Source organism: Ictidomys tridecemlineatus, chromosome 1 (assembly GCF_052094955.1).
Source record: "Ictidomys tridecemlineatus isolate mIctTri1 chromosome 1, mIctTri1.hap1, whole genome shotgun sequence".
In the NCBI taxonomy this organism is placed as follows: Eukaryota; Metazoa; Chordata; class Mammalia; order Rodentia; family Sciuridae; genus Ictidomys; species Ictidomys tridecemlineatus.
The window spans coordinates 16,184,336-16,205,551 of NC_135477.1; the positions used below are offsets into that span (position 1 = coordinate 16,184,336).

General features: G+C 50.4%; 1 protein-coding gene across 8 annotated transcripts in view; it reads right to left on the reverse strand.

The window, feature by feature from the left end:
- Positions 1 to 21,216, reverse strand: part of Vti1a (vesicle transport through interaction with t-SNAREs 1A) — a 461,587-nt gene that overhangs the window by 111,477 nt on the left and 328,894 nt on the right. For 7 of the 8 annotated variants that reach the window (XM_040272253.2, XM_040272252.2, XM_040272257.2 and 4 more), the window contains one exon: positions 445 to 12,030. The exons of the other annotated variant lie outside the window; for it this stretch is intronic. In XM_040272253.2, the coding sequence (XP_040128187.2) occupies positions 11,937 to 12,030 (94 nt within the window). In that variant the 3' untranslated portion in view covers positions 445 to 11,936. Of the gene's footprint in view, positions 1 to 444; positions 12,031 to 21,216 lie in introns of those variants that run through there. 8 annotated transcript variants of the gene reach the window in all.

A 21,216-nucleotide genomic window follows, 5' to 3' on the forward strand; every position in this document is an offset into this window, starting at 1 on the left:
GGGTTGAGTGATATTTTCTCTGCAGCCAAGGAAACTGAGCTTCAGGGAGGAGACTGGTAGGTAGATGATCCAACCTCACCAGAGAGAGACTCGGAGCTCAAAGCCAGTCTGCCTTCTCTCTGGACAGTTAACAGAAAACAAACAAAACCTGTGTTCAAAACCAGTCTTGGCTGGTGTGGGAAACTGAGGCAGGAGGATCGCTTGAGTGCCGGATATTGAGGGCTGCCAGGGCAACATCATGAGACCTTGTCTCATAAAAAGAACAAAACAAAACCTTGAACATGATCCTTCAGAGTTTTGTTGTTTAAAGAAGTGACAGTGTCTACCTTCACACTAGAGAAACTGTGGCAGAAGACTGAACTGAAGATTTATAACTCCCCTTGGATTAGAAAGGGAATGGAAGTAAGATAAATAATTCAAATGCAAAAGATGGGCTCAGCAGACTTTGGAGTTAGGCATTTTATTTAACTGATCCAATAATACAAGGTAGTTCAGGAAACAACCATCAAAATGTATTACTTGTACTAACAACATGTAGAACCACATTTCCAAGAAATCTAATGAAAATAAATGCTGAAATAAATTACTTTGTGGAATATAGCAAATAAATAGATTTTTACAAACAATCACCCTGGGAATACTAGAAAAAATGTGAGGGTTCTGGGGCAAAAGGCATTGTGGAGCTGAGAGACAATGGAACTCGAGGCTAATGTCTGAGCGAGATGTGAGCAAGAGCCGCACATTAATGAAAACCAGCAACAGAAATTCCAGCTCCCTCCTTCCACCCCCTGGGTTTGCGGAGTGATTTCTCCCATCCCTGAGACAGGCTCTGGGCACGGCTCCTGACACCCCCGGCCTAAGCGGTCCAGATAATGTAATCGCAGCATCATTAGGAACCATGAAATTGCAATTCCCCGGGGAAGAAGCGCTATCACCAGTTACACAGAGAAGAGCGATTAATTAGCGGATCTCAGTTTAACGTGACTGTGTCCTACACGGGTTCTAATCCCATGCTGGAGCAGCTCTCAAGCCTAATGAATTATCTTTAGGAAGCTGAGCTGGAGTTAGGAGATATTACGCAAAATGTAATATGGGAAATAAGATAAAAACCCTAACACATTAACGAGACAGAGAGAAGGAGAGAGAAGGAGGGGGGAGGGAGAGATAGAGAGAGAGGGAGGGAGGGAAAAAGAGAGAGACTGACCATCTGATATTGGGAAAGAGCCAGAGAAACCAAATAGGGATCACTGAATTTTTCCTGATCCCATAATGACACTGCTGAGTACGTAATGCCATATTTGGGCTCCACTGGAGGCAACCTGGTCTACACGGACTCATTCACTCATTCCATAAAGCAGCAGAACTTTTTGCAGAATGACATGATACGACTTCAGACCCATTTAACCCTTGGGCAGTTGCATCCCAGAGTGTCACATGAAGCGGACTGAAAGCTGCACTTGAAACCCTAACGAACGATAGCTTAGAAAACAGCTCCACATTGGGGACACGTTCTTCTGGGAAGTGGAAGTGGAATCAAAACTTGCACCACTCCCAAGCGGATGACACCTGCCAACACACACCTGGCCGGCACCCAGCCTCTTTCATGTTGGCGACCTTGGATCGAGCTCCAACATCCTGACATCATCTGGAAATTGAATGGATGGGTGTGGAGATCAAGGATGGGGCGTGCGAATTGTAAGGCCTCAGTTCTTGGACCAGATGAAGACTTGATTTCACAACTCACTTGGATTTCTGAGTTAAATTGAATCTCTGAGTGCTTCCTACCTCTATTCTGTACCTGAAGAGACTTTTAGACGGGGGCCTCAGTTTTAGAACATATTTTCCAGGGGGAACACCTCCGGTAGAGACGGACTTATCAACGGTGGTTAGATCTTCGTGAGCAGGCTGAACTTTCTCTGGATTCCAGTCCAGATCTCCTTTTAAGAAAAAGGGCCTTAACCCAACTATTGTGTCTAACTATAATGCACTAATACCCGCACAAAAAAGGAACACGGAGAGAAGCCCGGTGACTCCAAGGCCGAGGACTGGCCCATAGACTACTTCCCGATCTCTTCCACGGGTCTTTCCATGAGCATGTTCCTAATGTGCCCAGGAGCAAGGAAGGGACAAGGACAACTAAGAGTCAGGCTTACTGATAGGGAAATGTATGTCCAAGAGGAAAAGTGACTCATCCAGGAAGGTCTGGCTACGTAATTTGTGGGACACGCTGCAAAATGAAAATGTGGGGCCTCCTGTAAAACAGCAAGAACCCCAGCGCCTTCCTGCTTTTCCCTGGGCTCTTTAGACTCGTCGTGGTGTTTTTAATTTGCTTGTTGAAGCTCTAAGTTAAAATTTTAAGTTATTAGGATGACTTTTACCGCTCATCTTTATATTGTGCGATGCCAGTTTTAAGTGGAAATCTTGGAATATTTAACACCCGCTGGAGTTGCACGCTGTATTTCATGGCTCATCTCCGGAGGGTGCCAGGGGCTGGCCAGCAGAGACATGCTACACCCAGGAAGGTGGGTCCTCTCAGGCATGGAGCTGGCGAATGGGGTCCATGAAGAGCCTTCCAGGGGGACTGCAGGCCCTCACAGGTGCTGAGCTAATTTGGGCATGCATAGCATTTGAGCCCAGTTGCTGGTTCTTTCCTGCCCATCTCTGGACCAACATGTTGTACCCCACACCTAGGGCAGGAGGTTGAACCTGGCATCTGCCCCTTTCACAAGACCCCTGCCCAACCCACCTCAGATGGGCAACCCACAGGGGCTCTGAGGACACACTGGCTCACTTCCATCTGGTCATCCTGTTGAATGTGCCACGACAGTGACAGCTAGGGTGGTGACAGCGGCCACAGTGCCTCACCCCAAGATCCCAGGGCTGTGCATGCCTGACTTGATCTTTCACCCTCTCTGTGCCTGTTGGAAACAGTTGCTGGGCAGGCGCAGGAAGACAGAGGCTGAGCAGAACTGGGGCTTCAGGGAGCAGAAAGATGAGACACTGAGACCTGGACCCCAGAAGTGAGATTACAAAGACAAAATTGTGAGGAATTTTTGGATGGGACTGCAGAACATTAACCCCCAAGCTCAGAAGGGGCCCCTCTGAGCCGGGGTCATGTGACTGCACTGATCACACAGCTGTGACACCAGTCCGACATCCAAGACCACGAAGAAGCCCAGCATGTCAAGTGTCCTCATCTTCTGGAGGGGTCTGCACTCCAGAGGCTGCTGTGGGGGTCCTTCCTCCCCACTGGGTCAGGAACCTCCCCTGTTTCTTCTACCATGGATGCCGGGGAGCTGGGAGTCTTCTCAGGGCCCCCCTTAGCATCGGTGGCTCGGAGTCTCTGGGAGTGCCCAGGGGCGCAGTGTCGGGGTGGGGGGTGTTTATTACTGAATCATTTCCCACAGTGTCTCCTGGGGGAGTAGAGAGCTAGCGATGGTGGCTGAGAAGATATCACAAGAAAGTGCAGTAGAAACGCTTTCCCAGGATGATCCTGGGAGCTCACCTAGGAGAGACCCAGGGCATCCCTTGCTCCCTCAAGGACTTGACATTTGGGGGGGAAAGGAGCCACAGTGGACAGGACAGGGATGGAGCTGAGCTTCCCCATGGCTGTTGGGAACTTCAGCACCAGGGGTGCAGAAGCCAGCACTACCCAGGCCACCAGCCCTGTGGCCGGTGTCAGCCTGAGAAGGCTGGGTGCCCTGACCTGGGGTTGCTGGGAGGATGGGCGCGGGAGGGAAGAAGCTTCCTGGAGCTGAAGGCCCAGAGTCCACTGGTGGCTGAGTCACCGATTTGCTGAGAGGTCTTTGGCAAGCCTCGTTCCCTCCCTGAGCCCCATTTTTCTATCTGAAAACAAGTAAGTTGACCAACATGACCCCTGGTGCCTACCTGAGCAGGGTTCTGTGAATTTGCGCTCCTCCCATGTGAGAACTGTTGTCAGGGTGGCTGGAGAGACGGGGATCATTTCCCCATTTCACAACCCTGCTGCAGGCAGCCCCGTGGGCCCCATCTCTCACACTGGGGTTCACACAGGCCCAGGTGCATGGCTGGGATGCCCAGCTCCTCCCTGCTCCCATGCCACCTGCTCAGACATCAAAGTTTCTCTACCGTCTCGGGGGAGGGTGTGTGTGGGACAAACCAGCCCCATGCCCAGATCTGGATTTGCCTTCAATTTCCCCTTTTGGTATGGGGACCAGGGAGGAGAAGAAGGAGAGAAAAGCCTTTGAAAATGTCTCTGGCTGCATTTCCTCCCTGCTCCCTGCTCGCTGCTCAGCATCCACCTTGCCGGCTGCGCCCTGCGCGACACTCCCGTGGTGCACCTCTTAGCCACTCGGCAACTTTTTTCCCTTTTATGATATTTTGGGCTTCTGATTGCCCGCCAAGTCAGACCTTTATCATTTAACAAGAAGGAGAAGAAGAAAAAAAAAGCCCTGTTCCTCGGCATCTCGTGGGCCAGTCCTGAGTGTGGGCCAGTGCTGATGAGAACCTATGTACTCGCGGCCACCGTCACTATCATCCCTATTCATATCCTCTTTTGCAAAGGCAGTCCTGGGGATTGCAAAGACGAAGGGACACTGAGCACGTGTCTGGAAAGGGCTTTGTATTGACCTCAGGGGCAGCCGTGGAGGGCAGCAGAAGCAGGGTCTCTCAACCTGATTTTGAGACCGAGAGTGACCTGTCCAAGATCAGAAAGCAAGTCAGGACTCCGGGAGTGAAAAGGCTTTCTGACTTCTGCACCCCAGTGCAGTGAGCCTCTGACTTCCTGTTTAATTTCTTCTTTGTGTGTCCTTGGGGCCTGGAACATAGTAGATGCTCAGTAAATATTTATTGACTGGATGAATAAATCTGAATACACCTCTCCTCTACAAAGGGGAAAGGTCTGATGATTTTGAAGTCTTATCAGGGACTGTGGTGAGCTCACCGAAGCCACCTGGTTCTCCTCACTCTAATGCCTTCCCCTTTTAGAAATGCAGAGGAAGTGGGAGCCAGGAGGGGTGGGGTGAATGAGAGGAGATGCAGAGAGCAGAGAGAGGCTCTGTTCACCAGGATGTCCCCTGTACCAAGACACTTGGGGGAACAGTGTGGGACGGTCTGTTCAGGGCATAAAAAAATCCGTTTGGGGCCTTTCCCAAATGCCAATTTGTGTAGCATAGGGACCTTGGGCTTCTCACTCTCAGCAGGGCTGGGGCAAGACAAGGCTGGAACAGCTCAGTGGGAATGATGTGCAGGACCCAGGGTTACCTGCCTGTCTCCACTCTGACCTCCCTGCCTGCTCCCAACCCTGCTCCCACAAGGACACTGTGGTGGGACCTGCCCAGGGGACCTCTGCTGCTTGGCAGAGCCCATTTTCTGACCCTGTGATTGTCCAAATGCAGCCCTGGGCACAGCACAGTCCTTAGTAACTGGGCCTGATCAGGGGTACGTGGACCCTCCATTACCTAAGGCCGCTGAGACCCAGAAACCTCCAGGGAGCTCGTCCCAGCGAGCAAGGATGCTTCTTCCAGAAACCACCAAGTGCCCCCTCAGGTGGTGGGTCCCCCCTTCCCCAAACTCATAATCAGCTCCCAAGGAAGGGTCAGGCGTTTCACCCAAAGAAATCTGCAGCTGGTGGGATGGGAGCCGCCCAGGGAAAAATGAACCTGCATTTCTCTAGCATTAAAAGCCAGAAACCAAGCTGGGCGCAGTGGCGCACGCCTGTAATCCCAGCAGCTTGTGGGGCTGACATGGGAGAATTGTGAGTTCAAAGTCGGCCTCAGCAATGGCGAGGTGCTAAGCAACTCCGTGAGACCCTGTCTTTAAAAAAATACAAAATAGGTCTGGGGATGTGGCTCAGTGGTCGAGTGCCCCTGAGTTCAATCCCCTGTACCAAAAACAAAAACAAAACAAAACAAAACAAAAAAACTGGAAACCAGAGGAATGGATCTTTAGGGGTGAGATTTCAGGTGTCACTGTGCTGGGGCCTGCTGACCTCACGACTGTGTCCCTTAAGGGGCTAAGGCCTTGGTGACTTCCTGTGTCCAGAAGAGATGCAGAGAGGGCTGGGGACGGTTGGGTCAGTATTAGTTAGGGAATGGGGTGGCAGGATGCGGTCTCTGCTGGTCATCGGCCATGGCAGGCACTTCTCCACTGAATTCAGCAACAGTCCCCAGCCCCCCAGGTGATGGCTGCGCCACATGCTTGGCCCTCTCCCTCCTGATTGCAGAAGGCAGGGAAACTGACTGGGAATTGCAGCACGATAGGCCCAAGGGCTTAGTCCAAAGCTGAGTGCCCAGAAGGGCCCCTGGAAGTGTCAGCTGACCATGCCTCTGTGGCCTGGGTCCTTGGCAGAATCTTCTGGAGAGAAGCTGCAGCCGGAGGTTGTGTTCATTCTCAACTCCGTGGGGCCTCGTCATGAAAACACATTTCTAACTTGGGTACCTTTCCTGCCAAAATAAGTTAAAAACAAAAAAGTTGCGGCAATGAAGCCGTGCTGAGCCAGAGCAGGGCCTGGCTCCCCCACCCCCACCTTCCCGGTGCTGTCCCCTCCTGAGCACACCTGCAGGGGGCGAGGAGGGGCGGGGCAGCTGGCTCCAGCAGTCCTGGCCCCAGGAAAAGCCCAGGCACCAGCCGATCAATATGGTTGCGGAGCCGCTGAGCTGTTATTCACGCCAAAGGGCCTTGTTTGGATGGAGGGAGGGAGGGGGCATGGGTTCACGGAATCAGAGTCCAGAGCTCTGCTTCCCGCATCTCCCCCTCTCGCTGGGCTGCCTTCGTTATTTATGTAGCAGGAGTAAGAGGCGATTCAGGAAGAGGAAGTGCTTTCCCCACAGCTCTCCAGGAGCTCCTGCAGCTGCAGACAGGGGTGGTGTGTGACCTGGGTGGGGACCCTGTCATTCCCCTTCTCTGGCTTCTTCTCAGGAAGGCACTGATGGGCTCAGGGAGCTACAAGGTGAGGCCTACCTGCCTGGGCCCCTCCCTCTGGGCTCTTCACTGGGATAAGCCTACAGCCACCTCCTACCCCCTGGTGGTGAGGAGTCCCTTGTCTTCACCTGTATACCATCTGGTCTCACCCCATTTGCCCTGCCATCTTGGTTTTGCCCTACCTGTCCTGGTAAACTGGCTCTGCAAAGTTCCCGTTGCCACTGACCTGAGAGGCTGGCAGCCTCTCAGCCCTCTGTGTCTTCCTGCAGCACTTCCCTGTCTATGTCACTGGGCCTGCTCACCACAGAGCCTTCCTGTCTTCTGCTAAAGTGTGGAGGTCATCCTGAGGGAGGTGGGTCATCATGCCGTTAATGGGTCTGGACTAAGATGGAACTTCCAGGTGCAAGTCCACCATTTCTGTCTCTGTAGAGATCAGTGGGACTTAGAACTAGGCCTCGCCTGGCTGCTGCCTGCTGGGCTGGCCTAGGGCTCCTGCAGGACTCTCTGTCCTCAGGTGAGTGGTGCTGACGCTGCACTGAGCAGGAACACGCACCCCTCACGTGGTCACCTAAGGGTTCTGGGGATGGAGAGTGTGATCAGAAATAAATAGGATGGGGAAAAGGCGTTCCCTGGACCAGATCAGAGCAGTCTACCCTGAAGTGCCCATGGACCAGGCCTCTGCGACTGGCTCTGTGCTTGATGTCAACTCATCGAAGCTAGCAGTTATGGCACGAAGAATTGCCCCTGCCTTCTGATTCGGAGACCGTGATGGAGCTTTGTCCCTTCTGGGCCCTCAAGCTCACAGCCCATAGAAGAGCCAATCAGTTCAGCAAGGGTGAGTCACAGAAAGGAAAAAGGGTGGAAGGTCAATCCCTGCAAAGTGCTGCTGCCATGCCTGTTAGGGAAGCAGTGTTTGTAATGAGCTCGGGTTGACTAGACAGAGGCGCCAGGACTCCCCACCACGGCCTCGCTGCGCGGGCCACGGAACACACACAAGTCCTCCTGTAAGACCGCTCTACTCGGTCTCACTGCAGGCCACAGTCCTCCAACCACACACTCAGCTAAAGGGGAAGGCAAGTGGCCCACGGACTCACAGCAGTTCTTTTGAAACTGGCGCTGGCCACAACCAGCCGGCCGTCCTTGGTGCTGGACTTCCCCTCCAAGCACACGTTTCTCCCAAGAAAGCCACGCTGCTCCCAAGCACAGAGTGGCCCACTAGGCTAGCAGTGCACACCAAAGAGACAAGGAAATCATCGCTTGTAGTTAATTCTCAACTACGTAGACAAACCGCCATAAATATTTATGATGGGAAATTTCATTATTTAAAAATTCTGCTCTAAATTTCCAGCTAACTCCATGAAGAATGCCTGCTGACCAGGTTGCAAATTAAGAACAATTATTTTTCTCTTCTGCATTTAAATATAACTTACAGCTAAAGTCATTTAAAGGGGGTTAACATCAACCTTAATTAAATATTAAAGTGTGCCTGGACCTGCCGCTATTGTTGCCCCTTCGAATAAGATATAACCTATTTTTGACAAGTTTTCATCTTTCTCTGTGGAAGACGCTACATGAAACCAAATCAGTGGCAAAGAGGAGAGTAATGAATAATCTATTTCATATTCCAACAGTACCCAGAGCTCGGAGTGGAAAAATATTCAGTCAGATGATGGCAAGAGGCTGCTGAGGTACCACATGACACAGCTGATGTTTAAATAATAATAATAAAAAAAGCGATAAACAAATCATTAGCCCTTAACAGTTGTTTAATGCAATTTGTTAATGAACGTAATGTGGGGACTAATAATGAAAGAAAATAAAAACGTCTAAACAGGCGCCAAGTTGCTGGCGATGCGCAATTATTTCCTTGTCAAGTTTTTATGATTTAATGAGCCCCTCTGGGACTGACGGCTGTCAGTCAGTCGTGACTTTTTGACACCATTACAACTTCAAATACAGCAGCAGGCAGGCTGTTTTCCTCGGATTTGAAATACTGAAATGATCTGACAGTTTTAAAGAAAAGATGTGCAGGGGAAAAAAAAAAAGGAGAGAGAGAGGGAGAGAAAGACAGTGGCTTTTCCTTTCTTTCTTCCCCCCCTCCCTTCTTCCACGGGTTGGTAATCTCTGGTTGCTGTTTGGTAATGAAAACCCAATCACCGAGGTCATTATCTGATGAGGTTTTTGGAACAGGCAGCCTTTTTCCCCCTCTTTATTTCTTTACTTAATGATAACCCTCAATGGGCCTGCCCCGCATGGGACGGCCAGAGCCGCACAATTTTGTTCACCATTAATTTCAGCCTTTGAAGCTCAGGGCTCAGAAGCAGTAGCAAAGCAAACCCCCCACCAAGCTGGTTCCAAAATAAGACAATCCAGCCTGCCTGAAACAGAATAGCAAATGGCCTCCCAGCCCAGGCCCGGCCGCTGACGTCAGCCGGCTGCATTTGCAGGCTTTCGCCTTCAACACGGAACATTTAAAACTCTTTACAACTTAAGAGACTTTAATTAAATTGCTTTTGATTCTGGAGCAGGGTAGCATCCGCTTTATTTATTCTGCCAGGGAAACTGTTTAGTCTGCATGAATTTTATATGGCCAGGGCTTCCTTCTCTTCTTCCTCCTCCACGCCTTCATCTTCATCTCCCCTCCACCCTCCCGTCAAGCATCATTTTTAACAAAGGCTGCCAACTTTGGGAATATTCAACAATCGCAGTCTACATATTAGGTGCCTAGAACCTTCCATAGACCCAGGACCTGCTTCAAACGTGTGGACTGTCTTCCTTCCCCAGTGCAGCAGGAGGGAGGGCATGCACCTGGCCTCCCTTGGGGCCCTTTGAGTGTCTCTTGCAGCATCCAAGAGGGCCAAGAGCGGGCACAAGGGACCTTCACCAGCTTCCTTACCAAGCGCTCCCTGGCCTGGTCTAGGTGGTTGCTCTGGAGGGGGTTTGGTGGAGATGATAGGTCGAGGGTTCTCTGTTTATACCAATCCCAAGATTGATCTGGGGCAAAATCACAGACATAGGACATGGTAGGGAAAAAACATTGAGATGTGAGCAGGGAATGAGCTCCTTCTTTCTCATCTGCTTCAACAGGAACACAGGGATTCAGGGAAATACCTAGGAGCCAGCGAGTGGAGGTCATCAGCTCAATCTTGCTCGCTAGGTGGCTGTGGCCAGGGTGCACCGAGTGTGAAGGGTGGGGGCCGAGGCGCAGCTCAGACAGGTCACGCCCCTCACTAAGGTCAAGTGGAGTCACCAAAGGGTCCGTGCACTTGCCAACGATCCCTGTTCCAGAATGAGAAGGGCTTGTGTTTCCTTGCTCTCAACGGTTTCTTCCATGAGTTGGGAATGTCCAGAATTGGGATGTCAGGATGAGAGATCCTCGCTGAGATGGGTCCCTTGAGCTGAGAGGAACAGCAGCACAGCTTCCTGCTCCTTTGCTGTCCTACTTTGCTAAGCCAAAATCCCATCCCATCCCTGACATGGAGGCTGCAGCTTTATTTACACAATACTAAATGATTTATCCGAACACATGCAGGCCCTGGCCCGTTTTGATAAATATGATTCCTCTGGTGGGTTGTGAAGTCTGCATTTCCTCTCCAAATAATAGCTCTCTTCCGAGTTGGGGAAAAATATCAAGTGCTGCCTTCGGATGATCTTGATCCATGAGCACAGGCGGTTAGCATGTTTTATGAGGAGAACAGGTTTGCTTTTCGAGGATTCAAAGCGTCCAATTATATTCAAAAGATAGTAGGGACCCCATAAGTGCCTATGAAGTCTTAAGAAAAACACATTTTGCTTTATGACTAGGGGGAAAATAACCTCAGCTTGGGCAACTTTTAAGCTCGATCACAAATGAACTCATTTTGAACGCAATTCCCGGTTACCTCAGACAGAAAGAAAAATCACAGAGCATGTTGGAGGTTGGCATACAGTGAATTCAGGAAAGGCTTTACTAACATTTGTTGGTAAAAAACCCAAGTGGTCCTTTTGTAACTCTCTGCAATCCCTCATTCTTTGAAAGGAGGATAGTGAACATTTTCCACAAAGTTTATTTCTAGTGGATCCTCCTATAGGACTCCCCCAGATTTATAACCACATTGGAAATTTCACACCGACAGTCATGTTCTTGCTCTTACTGAAATATTCATGTTCTCTTTACATACTGGAATGGAGTGGAGAGAACCTTGTCAGACCTTTTGCATGTTTGAGGGCTGCTTTTGGCAGAGCAGATATTAAAACTGAAAGGATACAGAGATGCTTACACGGGTCAGGGAGGATGAGGTCACCATTACATACTGTGCCAGGGTTCCTTTTGCCAGCAAATTCTGGGGTATGTGTGATTTGGAGAAGGCAGGGAAATATTTCTTGTGGCTAGTAACCAAAGTTGAGAAAAGTGGATATTGGGCAGGTTCAGCAAAAATATTCTTGGGTTAAAAAAATTATGCAATAGAAAAACAGGGAAAGTGCTAAGTCAATTTCCTGTACAAGTGACATTAAATACCTTCCTTTGCAATAAAAGCGCTCAGGCAGGTTGACTGTATTTATTAAGCCTGAGAAGGGACAGGGCTGGCTTGCAGGAGCTGGGCCCTGGCCCTGGCCCCTGGTTTTCTTTGCATTTTTATCCTTGGACATCATAGAAGGACTTTTTGGTGACAAGAGATACGTGACAGACAGAAACTCTCGTGACTGACTCATCATGCCCTCTTTCAAACCGTGACCCCTCACATGTCCGCAGGGTAAGGAAGAATGTCACCAAGGCTATTTTGGACAACAGATGACATTACCCAAAGGCAAATAAACATTCACCTTTGCCTAGAAAAGCAAATCTGGGTGAAGACAAATCTAGAAAAGGAAACCAACCCACATGCAAACAGGAATAGAAAATATTTTTACACTCTTTGCTCTTTAGCTGAACAGTGGTGAGGGAGAGAGAGGGTCACGCAGGGCCTGTCAGTGCAAAAGAATGATTCATGTGACCATTTTGTCTTAATTACTCAGAACAAGCCTCGGTTGCTGTCTATCAAGGGAGAGCTGATACATCAGTGTCCTCGGACAAAAAAAGTGACCGCCGTCAGGATGGTGACGACCACGATGATTCCCAGGAGGACGAGCAGGATGCGGTTCTGGATGATTCTGGGAGAAAGAAAAGAAAAACAACGTGGCAGATGAACGGAGGGCATTCCGACAACCATCAGTCAAAGACCAAGTTGGCTAATGAAACCGAAGCCTCACAGGTCGGGGGTCGGGGGCCGTGTGTGTGTGTGTGTGTGTGTGTGTGTGTGTGTGTGTGTGTGTGTGTGAGAGAGAGAGAGAGAGAGAGAGAGAGAGAGAGAGGACAGAGAGAGACAGAGAGAGATCAGGCGGCTTTGGTTCTAGGAACAGCTCCAGAGCGCTTGTCACACGGCACTCAGAAACACGGCAAAGTTAACGGGAATCAAATGGCTTTCTAGGCTCCGAGAACCATGTAGTCTCTTTAAGTGATCAAGGGCCCCAGGTGAGCTTCTCTTTTTAATTTAAAATGTGAGACAAGCCTCATTTTTTTTTTTTTTTGCACTGTTTCTCGTGAAAGGAAGAGATTCCAAGGAAACATATGTCAGTAAGGCACTTACCTGTGCAAAAATACCTGGGGAAAAGGAAAAGAGAGACTTAGCAAGAAAGGACAGGATTAAGAAGCAAGTGTCAAACTTGCAGCTGAGGCTGTGAAACCGGCAGCTGAGGCTGTGAAACAGGCACCTGTCACCGTGGCTCGAGCTCCATGGAGCCAGGAGGAAACCTTACTTCGGCTCCATAGCGAGCAGAGGCAGAAATGAAAAATAATACAAAGTCCTTGAGGTGCCTGCCGAGTGTCTGTGGGTGGCCCTCACCTCCAGGGATCCTCAGCCGCCTCGGTCTGGCCCTGCTGAGCTGACTAAGGAGGAGCAGCGAGGACGTGGCTCCCGCAAGCCTGCAGAGAGCTTCCGATGAGGTTGTTTCATAATTTGTTACCTCATTCGGAGAAAAGAGGTCGCACATCAGAATGCTTTGTTGAGACTTTCAAAGGGAACCTAGGTCAACCAGCCTCGCCCACGCTTGCTCGCACAGAGCCACACAGAAATAGAAACCCAGAGTGGCAGCCGTCTAGCGGGCCACCCACCCTGCTTGAAGCCCCACGCCAACGCTGCCCAGCAGTCCCGCAGCTCCAGGGGTGGGAAGGAGGGCTGGGCCTCATTCCAGATGCCGGACACTGGACAAGGGTCCTCTGCAGGGAGGACTGTGGTGGGACCAGGCCAGGCCTCCAACTGAATGGGACCTACTCTTGCTTTGTGTCATCACAAAGAAATCCTGGCAGGACATCCGCAGTCTTTTCTAGCATCTGGAGGTTTTTCTTGGAAGAAGGATGACCCCAGGTTGGAGCACGGGCAGGAGTCCTGCTCACCACCCCCTGCCTCCCCACATCTAAACGGATGGATGGAACCTGTCACATCAGAGCGACCTGCTCCCTCGTGGCCCCTAACAGGACCAGCTCCCACTCCTCCTGACAGGTTACAAAATGATCACATTTGCTGACACGTCTTCCGCAAAACTGCCTTAGTACCTCTGTCCGCTTTCCTCGCAGGAGATGAATGGTCTGCTCTGTCCTCATTTATCACGCGGGGCTCACTAAGATCTGTCTCCCTCATTTCTTCCCTTCCCCACCAGAAAGTCTGCGCCCCGACATTAATTCTTCTGTGATGACAGCTAATTCGGACTTAACAGGCCATGTTTACTCGCGAGGAGGGAAGATTCTCTGTCCCCCAAATAAGTAAATAAAAACAGGGCTCCACGACTTATTGAAGTGAGGCTAATTATGAACACTGATCGGCGCTACTTGGTGGCTTCATTTAAGACTCAAAGTGATTTTTTCCCCCTTTTCTCTGGAAGGGACAGAAGCCTTCAGAACAGTCCCTCCACATCCCATTTGCCCGAGCTGCTGTCAAAATCTCTATTTACCACCATCACCCGCATCAGACTTGCAAAGGAAATCAGCAAAATTGAAACTCAGCAGTGAAACAGATTAAAAGCATGAAAACTCTTTTTAAATTCTGCCTTAAGTGATATACAGTAGTGTCTCTGGTACAGCTTGGTTGACAACCATTTTATTTGTGGGTTGAGGGCCCCAAGGCATCCATGATGCTAATTTATAAAGGATTAACTGTGGGTGTTACTTGTTTAATCCGAGACATGGTTAGGAACCCGAACACAAAGCAATCCCTAACTTCTCAGCTCCTCCTGGCCTTCCTAATTGGGCTTCTCCACTGCTTGTGCATCCACAGGGACTGCCGGCTTCCTGTCACCACCCTCTCTGCTGCTTCTGTGGACCTAACCTGCAGAATTCACCTCTGAAGCCTCAGCACACCACACGGTGGTTGATACTCAGGGATTCAAAAGAGAACTGTCCAAAGAATGCTGGTGGAAGGAAGCTGCCCCTGGTGAGCATGATGATCATTCCAGGGCAGTGGAGAAGGGAGCTGAGCTCATTCTATACGCAGGAAAATGTAATGGCGTCTGCATGGAAATGGTGCGACCAGCTCCGCAGATGGGACTGTAACCATGGCGCCTTCTCAGAGACAACTGGGTCTTTTCCCTGAGCCCAGGAGAAGGCCTGGTCCTTAGGACCACAGGTGTGTGCTGCTGAGGAGGTTTCTTCCTAGGGAAAGGATTCCAGATACTGGGGACAAGGGGGACCGAGGGGCAGAGAGAGTTGGAACAGAGAGGGTGGTTAAGGGAGCATGACTGGCCGGTCATCAACCCAGCTTTGGACCTCTTGAAAGACCAGAAAAGTGAGCTGTGAGGGCACTTGAGAGGACAGATCTGAGCCAGCTTGGAGGGAGGAAGCAAAGGTTGGCAGTGGTGGTCCCATCGGTGACGAAGCCCAGAGTAATTACAGCCGTGAGCAAAGCAGAAAGGAACAGTTTGGAGAGAATCCGAAAAACAAGCCAGGAGAGGGGCTCCGGCTAGTGAGATCGAGAAACTTCCTCCTAACTTTGGGCATCGGGGCCTTGATGTTCAACTAGGTCTGCAGCAAGCAGTCTTAATCTCCCTTTTGAAAATGCAAAGTGTGTTTACCCAGTAAATAATTTAAGAAAGAGTATACACTTGAAAGAAGACATCCATTGAAACAGCCAGGCTAAATGCCTCCAGGCAAAAACTTGTGCATTTGCATGCTGCATTCCATTAAGTGAGCACACTGTGGCTTTAAAAGAATGCAGAGCCAAATTAAAAGGAATGTGGGCCCGAAACATCAAAAATTCTCCAAGTTTACATTATGAATCACAGTGCTGTTGATATAAGATGAATTAACCATTTACTTTGAGGCTGAACTCACAAAGTACTATTGAAAATACTGATCCCTGTGTGGAACCCAAGGAGCGGTTAATCTTTCCATTGCCAGTCTCCTCCTCTTCTGGAAAAAGGCTCCTGCGTGTGGCAGCCGGAATCAGAGACTGCTGCTTCAAGCAGAGGCGGCAGGCGCGCCACCTGACACGTTCTCTGCTCCTGGGATCCCAATCCCACTGTAGCGGGTGCTCCTCACAGTCCCCAGTCCCCCTCCACTTGAACCAGACGCTGACCTGTTCCTTGGTGTGAGGTGTGGCATGGGACTTGCTTTGGTCAATGAAACGTGGGCAAAAGTGCAGAGCATCACTCTCAGGAGGCACCAGAGTTGTAGGGCTGGGCCCTTCAGTGGCTCCTGCCTTGTATTTTGGTTCCGGGTTCTGTATGCTCCAGAGAGCGCAGCTGCACGTTGGTGAGATCCCTTTTGCCCAGGATCCCCAGTCTTCACATGCAGGAGCACCAGTGAGATGTGGGGGTTGTTTGTTACTGCAGCATAACATCAACTATCCCAAGTGCTCCTCTCCTCAGTCGAGAGGAGCCTCTAGCCAAGCCCGTGAGGCTCTTGGCTAATGTATCCCAGAAGCTAGGAATGATGAGGGTTGACTTTTCTTTCCCTGAAAGATAGGTTTTTGCTTCTCAGTTTTCAAAAGCTGGGATCCTTTTCTATCCACTGGGTCACAACATTTCCCACACGAGGTTTTCACAAGCACCACTGGACATTCTGCTTCCTGTGTGTGGCAGGTATACACTGACTGCGTTCATCTCTTCTCTCCATTCCAAACATCCAATGCCATCTCTGGCTCCTGGACTGGGGCTGCGACCTCATTAAAAATGGCAGTGTACTCCATGCCCCTGGCCACAGCCAACTGGACAAGGAGTAGGCTCATGACTAAAGCCAGGCCAACAGAGTGAAGCTCAGCATTCCCTTGCTGGGAATGCTAGGTATCTGGGCAGTTTGGTGTGTGGATGTTAGGTCTGGTTCTGCAGCAGCTATTTTGTTCCCATGAGGGAAGTCAACCTACGAAAGAAGTTGACTCATAGAGGGCAAGAGAAACGGAACTCCATCCCTGAAGACATGGTGACCCTCATGGTAATACAATGGTAAGCCATCCTTCCTTTGAACTTTGACTCATATGAGAAAATTAATTTCATTTTTCAAGATTGCTTGATTTGGGTCTTCTATCATTTGTGACCAAAAATCATTTTTAGGTTGAGTCTCCCTAATTCCAAAATCAAGTCTTTTATCTGTGGCATATTTTCCCTACCTTTTCCAAGAACAGCCCAATCCTGACCCTCTCTCTTATATTGCATCTGTCTTACCACTAAGCTAACCCCATGGTGTTATGATTTCTGCTTCTGTAATGTTTTCCCCAGTAAGAAGTGAATCTTGCATGGGTTGGCATACATATTCTCAAAAAAACCAAAACCAAAAACAAAAAAAAAAGCTTGTGTTGGCACCATGACACATGCCAGTAGATGCCAGTAGTCCCATCTATTTGGGAGGCTGAGGCAGGAAGATTGAGGCTAGCTTGGGCGACACAGAGAGACCTGCTCTATGTGGAAATCGGGAAGGGAGTCTAACTGTCCAGCTGCACACGCTCATCCGGAGGTCACGTAGTCAGTGCTCTCTGGGTTCCTAAGGGCTGCAGGCCCAGCGTCAGGATTTAGCCTCCCTTCCATTGAATGTTTTAGCTCTTTCACAAGCTGCATCCACTCACTGGAGAGAGCACGTGCTATATGGTAGCATCCTGTCCTGCAGCTGCCTCTGGCCTGGCTGATCGGCCTTGAACTATGATGCCCCCGCTTTGGGGTCTGCCAGCACAGCAATAGCAACTGGGACAGCCAGGGATATATTCTGGGAAGAGAAGCCTACAGCCACCTCTCTGGTACTTTCCAAGACAAATGCTCTAGGTCTAATTCCACATCAGTATTTGCCAGAGAGAAATGAGGAGAGGAGTGGCAGGAAACGGCCCATTGCCATAAGCCTTGAATGCCAACAGTCTACTTCAGCATTATTTTCAGGCTGGGCACTTGAGTTAGGTGGTCACCGTGCCACCTGGTAATGTCCGCGGGGTCTTCTGTGTTTGTGTCCGGGAGGTGTCCTGGATCGCCCAAGAACTCAGGGAGGGCCAATTCTGCTCTGGTTCCACAGGTGGACACAGGATCCAGGCAGGCCCTGCCAATTATGGCTCTCTTCTTGCAAAACCATTTGTTCAAAAATTGGCCTGCCACCCAAGCCACAGATTCCCCTGGGGAATTTTCCTGGAAAATCAAGAAAAAGGTACAGTAGTCTCTTTACTGGGTCTGACTGTGGGAGAAGTGAAAGCCTGGAGCTTCTGAGGCTGTGACTACCCCCAGGCAAGGGGGAAGCTGCCTCCTGCCAGGGATCTCAAAGCTGAGGGAGGAAGAAAAAGAGAGTCCTGAAAATGTCATTTGAACTCTTGGGTCCTGCCATGTGCCTGACACCTGAAGAGTCACATTTGAACTTCCCAGTTACGGGAGTCCAACCATTCCCTTTTGATTAGAGCAGGTTTGGTTGGGAATTCTCTCACTTTCAGCCGCACTGATTAGACTGGGTTGAACAGTGTCTCTCCAGTTGGTCCACGTGGAACCTCAGAATGTGACCGCATTTGGAAGCAGGGTCTTTGTGATGTGATTCACTAAGTCTTGAGAGGAAATCAGCTTGAATTTAGTCTGGTCCTAAATCCAACGACTGGTGTCCTATAACCAGAGAGGGCACAGACACAGGCAAGAAGGCTTTGAGAAGATGAGAGCTTGGAGTCACATTGCCTCTAGCCAAGGAGTGCCTTGGGACAGGAGACCCTTAAGAGGCAGGGAAGGATTCTTCTCCTTGGAGAGAGCATGGCCCTGCCAGCTCCTTGCCATCAGACCTCTGGGCTCCAGGACTGTAAGAGAAAAAATCCATTTCTGTTGTCTTAAGCCACTTAGTTTGTGTGCCTGGTTATGGAGGTGCCGGGAAATGATCCACAGAATTCCTGGAATCAGACCAGCTCATCAACCTGGTGATTTGTCTTGGGCTTCATGGCAGCTGTTTTTCATATCTCCACTCTCTTCCCCATCGCTGCATTGTACCTGAACAGCAGATCTGTACAAAGTCCTCCTCCAAAGGACAGGACAGTGCCACTTTGGTCCCTGGAGGCTTTGCAGACAGCCGAGGGGCTCACAGTCTCCAGGAGCTGTTGGAGCTTTCATCTCCAAATAAGAATTTCCACTCATGAGCCTGGCACAGGTGGAGCACATTTGTAGTAACAGCTACCTGGGAGGCTGAGGCAGGAGGATTGCAAGTTTGAGGCCAGCCTGGGCAACTGAGTGAGACCCTGTCTCAAAATTCAAAATAAAAAGGGCTGAGGATGTAGCTCAGTGGTTGAGTTCCCCTGGGATTAATCCCTAGTATTGAGGGGAACGAGAAGAGGGCAGAGCTTCCATTCATAAGCAGAGCAGGCAGCTTCCCAAAGCCAGGAGAGAGAGAATGGAGGGAGCATAGTCCTCACACTCACCCCACAGACTCCTTCGCTGGAATAAGCCATTAAAATAGGAAGGAACCAGATGTAACTCTGTGCCAGTGTTGGAAACCACCATGAGCCGTTCACAGTCTACACTTGCTGACACCAACTGAGATGCAGTCAGTGATCCTGAAGCTGAGGGGGCGGGGCAAGTGTGGACAGGTGGAGCCACGGCAAGCTCTTCAGCAGGGAACTGAGCAGCCAGGTGCCTGTACCTGAGCCCCGGCACAGCTAGGCCAGGGATCAGGTGAGGACTGCAGCAGCTTTACCCTGTTTCCAAATCCCTACTTAGTTTAATGGGAATCAACTACCTTTCCTGGGAATAGAAAGAGTAATATCTTAGTGTGCTGCACTGCCATAGAAAATTCCACAAACCGGATGGTTTAAGCAATAGAAAGGCACTGCCTCTCAGTTCTGGACGCCTCAGGTCTGAGATCAAGGTGATGGTGGGTCATTCCTCACAAGGGTGGAGAGGGGAACCTGTTCCAGGCCTCTGCCTCCGCTCCTGGTGGTGTGGCAGCCACCTCTGGGGCTCCTTGGCTTGTGGGTGCATCCCCCAGACCCAGCTTCCTCTTCACGTGGTGTTCCCTCTGTGTGAGCGCCCGCCCATGTTCATAAGGAGAGCAGAGGTTCTGGATTAGGGCCCCTCCCTATTTTAGTATGATCTGATCTTAACAAAGAGCAACAGAAAAGTCCCTCGTTCCAAATAAAGATGTGGTGATGGAAATCAGGACTCCAGCACACGAACTGAGGGCAGTCGGGAGACACAGTGCAACCCTAATAAAAAACACTTGGGCTTTGTGGACGGTCTGTTGTATTACTTGCCTCTGCCCGTGCGGTAGGAAAGCAGCCTTGACAATATGTAAATAATAAACACGGCTGTGTTCCAATTAAACTTCACTTACAGACACTGGAATCTGAATTTCATGTAATTTTCACATGTCAAAAATTTTTTCTTTTGAATTCTTTTCAAGCATTTAAGAATGCACAATCAATAGCTTGAGGACCACCCAGACACAGGCGTTGGGCTAGATGTGGCCTGCTATCTGCGATCTGCCCACTCCTAGTCCACGCCTCAAGCTCCTGGGGGCAGGCCCTCCTCAGTGGAGAACGTGGTGGTCCCTGAACACTGCACAAGCAGCAGGAGCAGTGCAGAAGGTCTGGCCACGTCCCTCTGAAGAAAAAAGGAAACCCAGAGTCCCTGTCTTATGGGAGCTGATGGTGTCACAATGAGCAATCGATGACAGAGCCTGACAACAAAGGCCGTATTTAGGGTCATGCCAGGGCCAGGGCAATTGGTTGTGCACCCACCAGCCTGGGTTTGCCTGGGCTGACCTGGAGCAAGTCACTCCGTGACACTTAGGTTTCAGTTTCTTCCCAAACAATGTCAGCCAACTCACCAGCAGCCCAGGGAGAACAGAAGTAGCTCATTAAAGGTGTTAAAGCCTTTTCCAGGGTGTGGTGGGGCTGTGAGTCTGTGAAAGGAGATGTCATTTCAGGGAAGGTGAGAGGCACCAGCTGCCAGAAGCCGGAGAGCTGCCTGGGAAACTTCCAGGGCTGGTGGGGAAGGTGGAGGCAGGAATCCAGGAAGCCACAGCCTTCCCACCCCGCCAGGCTCCTCTCCCCCACAGGCTGGTGTCTATCTGGGCCTCGTGTTGACAGTCTCCCCAGCAGGGCTAAGCCTGCCCTCCAAGGTGGTAGCATGAACATCAAAAGGGAAGGGAGGGCGTCCCATTGGCTGGCTCAGGGACACCTCCCCAGCCTGGGAAGGCAGCCAGCGAGTACCTGTCAGAGCCCACTGATAAGTCCGATGGGTTTTGATCAGTGATGTGTAGTTACATTGCACTCTGCGTTGCCAAATGTGTACATCAAATTTCAGCCTGGGCACCATGGCCACTGCCATTCTTAAATATGGACTCCACAACAGCAGGGGGCCTGGAGAGCGGCTTTGCTGGCTACCGCTCTCAGATAGGATCAAGGCAGCTCGCTTCCATCAAAGGACTTGGAAGGAACTTGAAGAGAATTCAGTAACGATGCTCTAGAAATGCAAGGTGGACTTGGAAATCCCTCACAGGCTTGCAATTGCTACAGCTGGAAAGGTCTTCATGCCCAAGCCCAGATTCTTCATGTTAGGGTTAAGGACACTGAGGCCCTGGGAGGTGAAGGGATGGGGCCCAAGGCCAACTGTTTGGGGGTGCTGCCAGGTATTCTGGCCTGCTCTTGGGTCACTGTGACACTCATTCTTATCCGAGTGGCCAGTTCCACTCTGAATGCTTGTATCTGATGGCAATTGGAAGCTGACCCACAGTCCCCACCCCTTACTGTGCTCAACCCCATCCCACTTCTGTGTACCAGGAAGAGGGGGCATGGAATGGCTGGGAAGAGTGGTCCCCAGAACACAGAAATTCTCCTTTTTCACAAAGGCAGGTTACTCAGTCTAAGG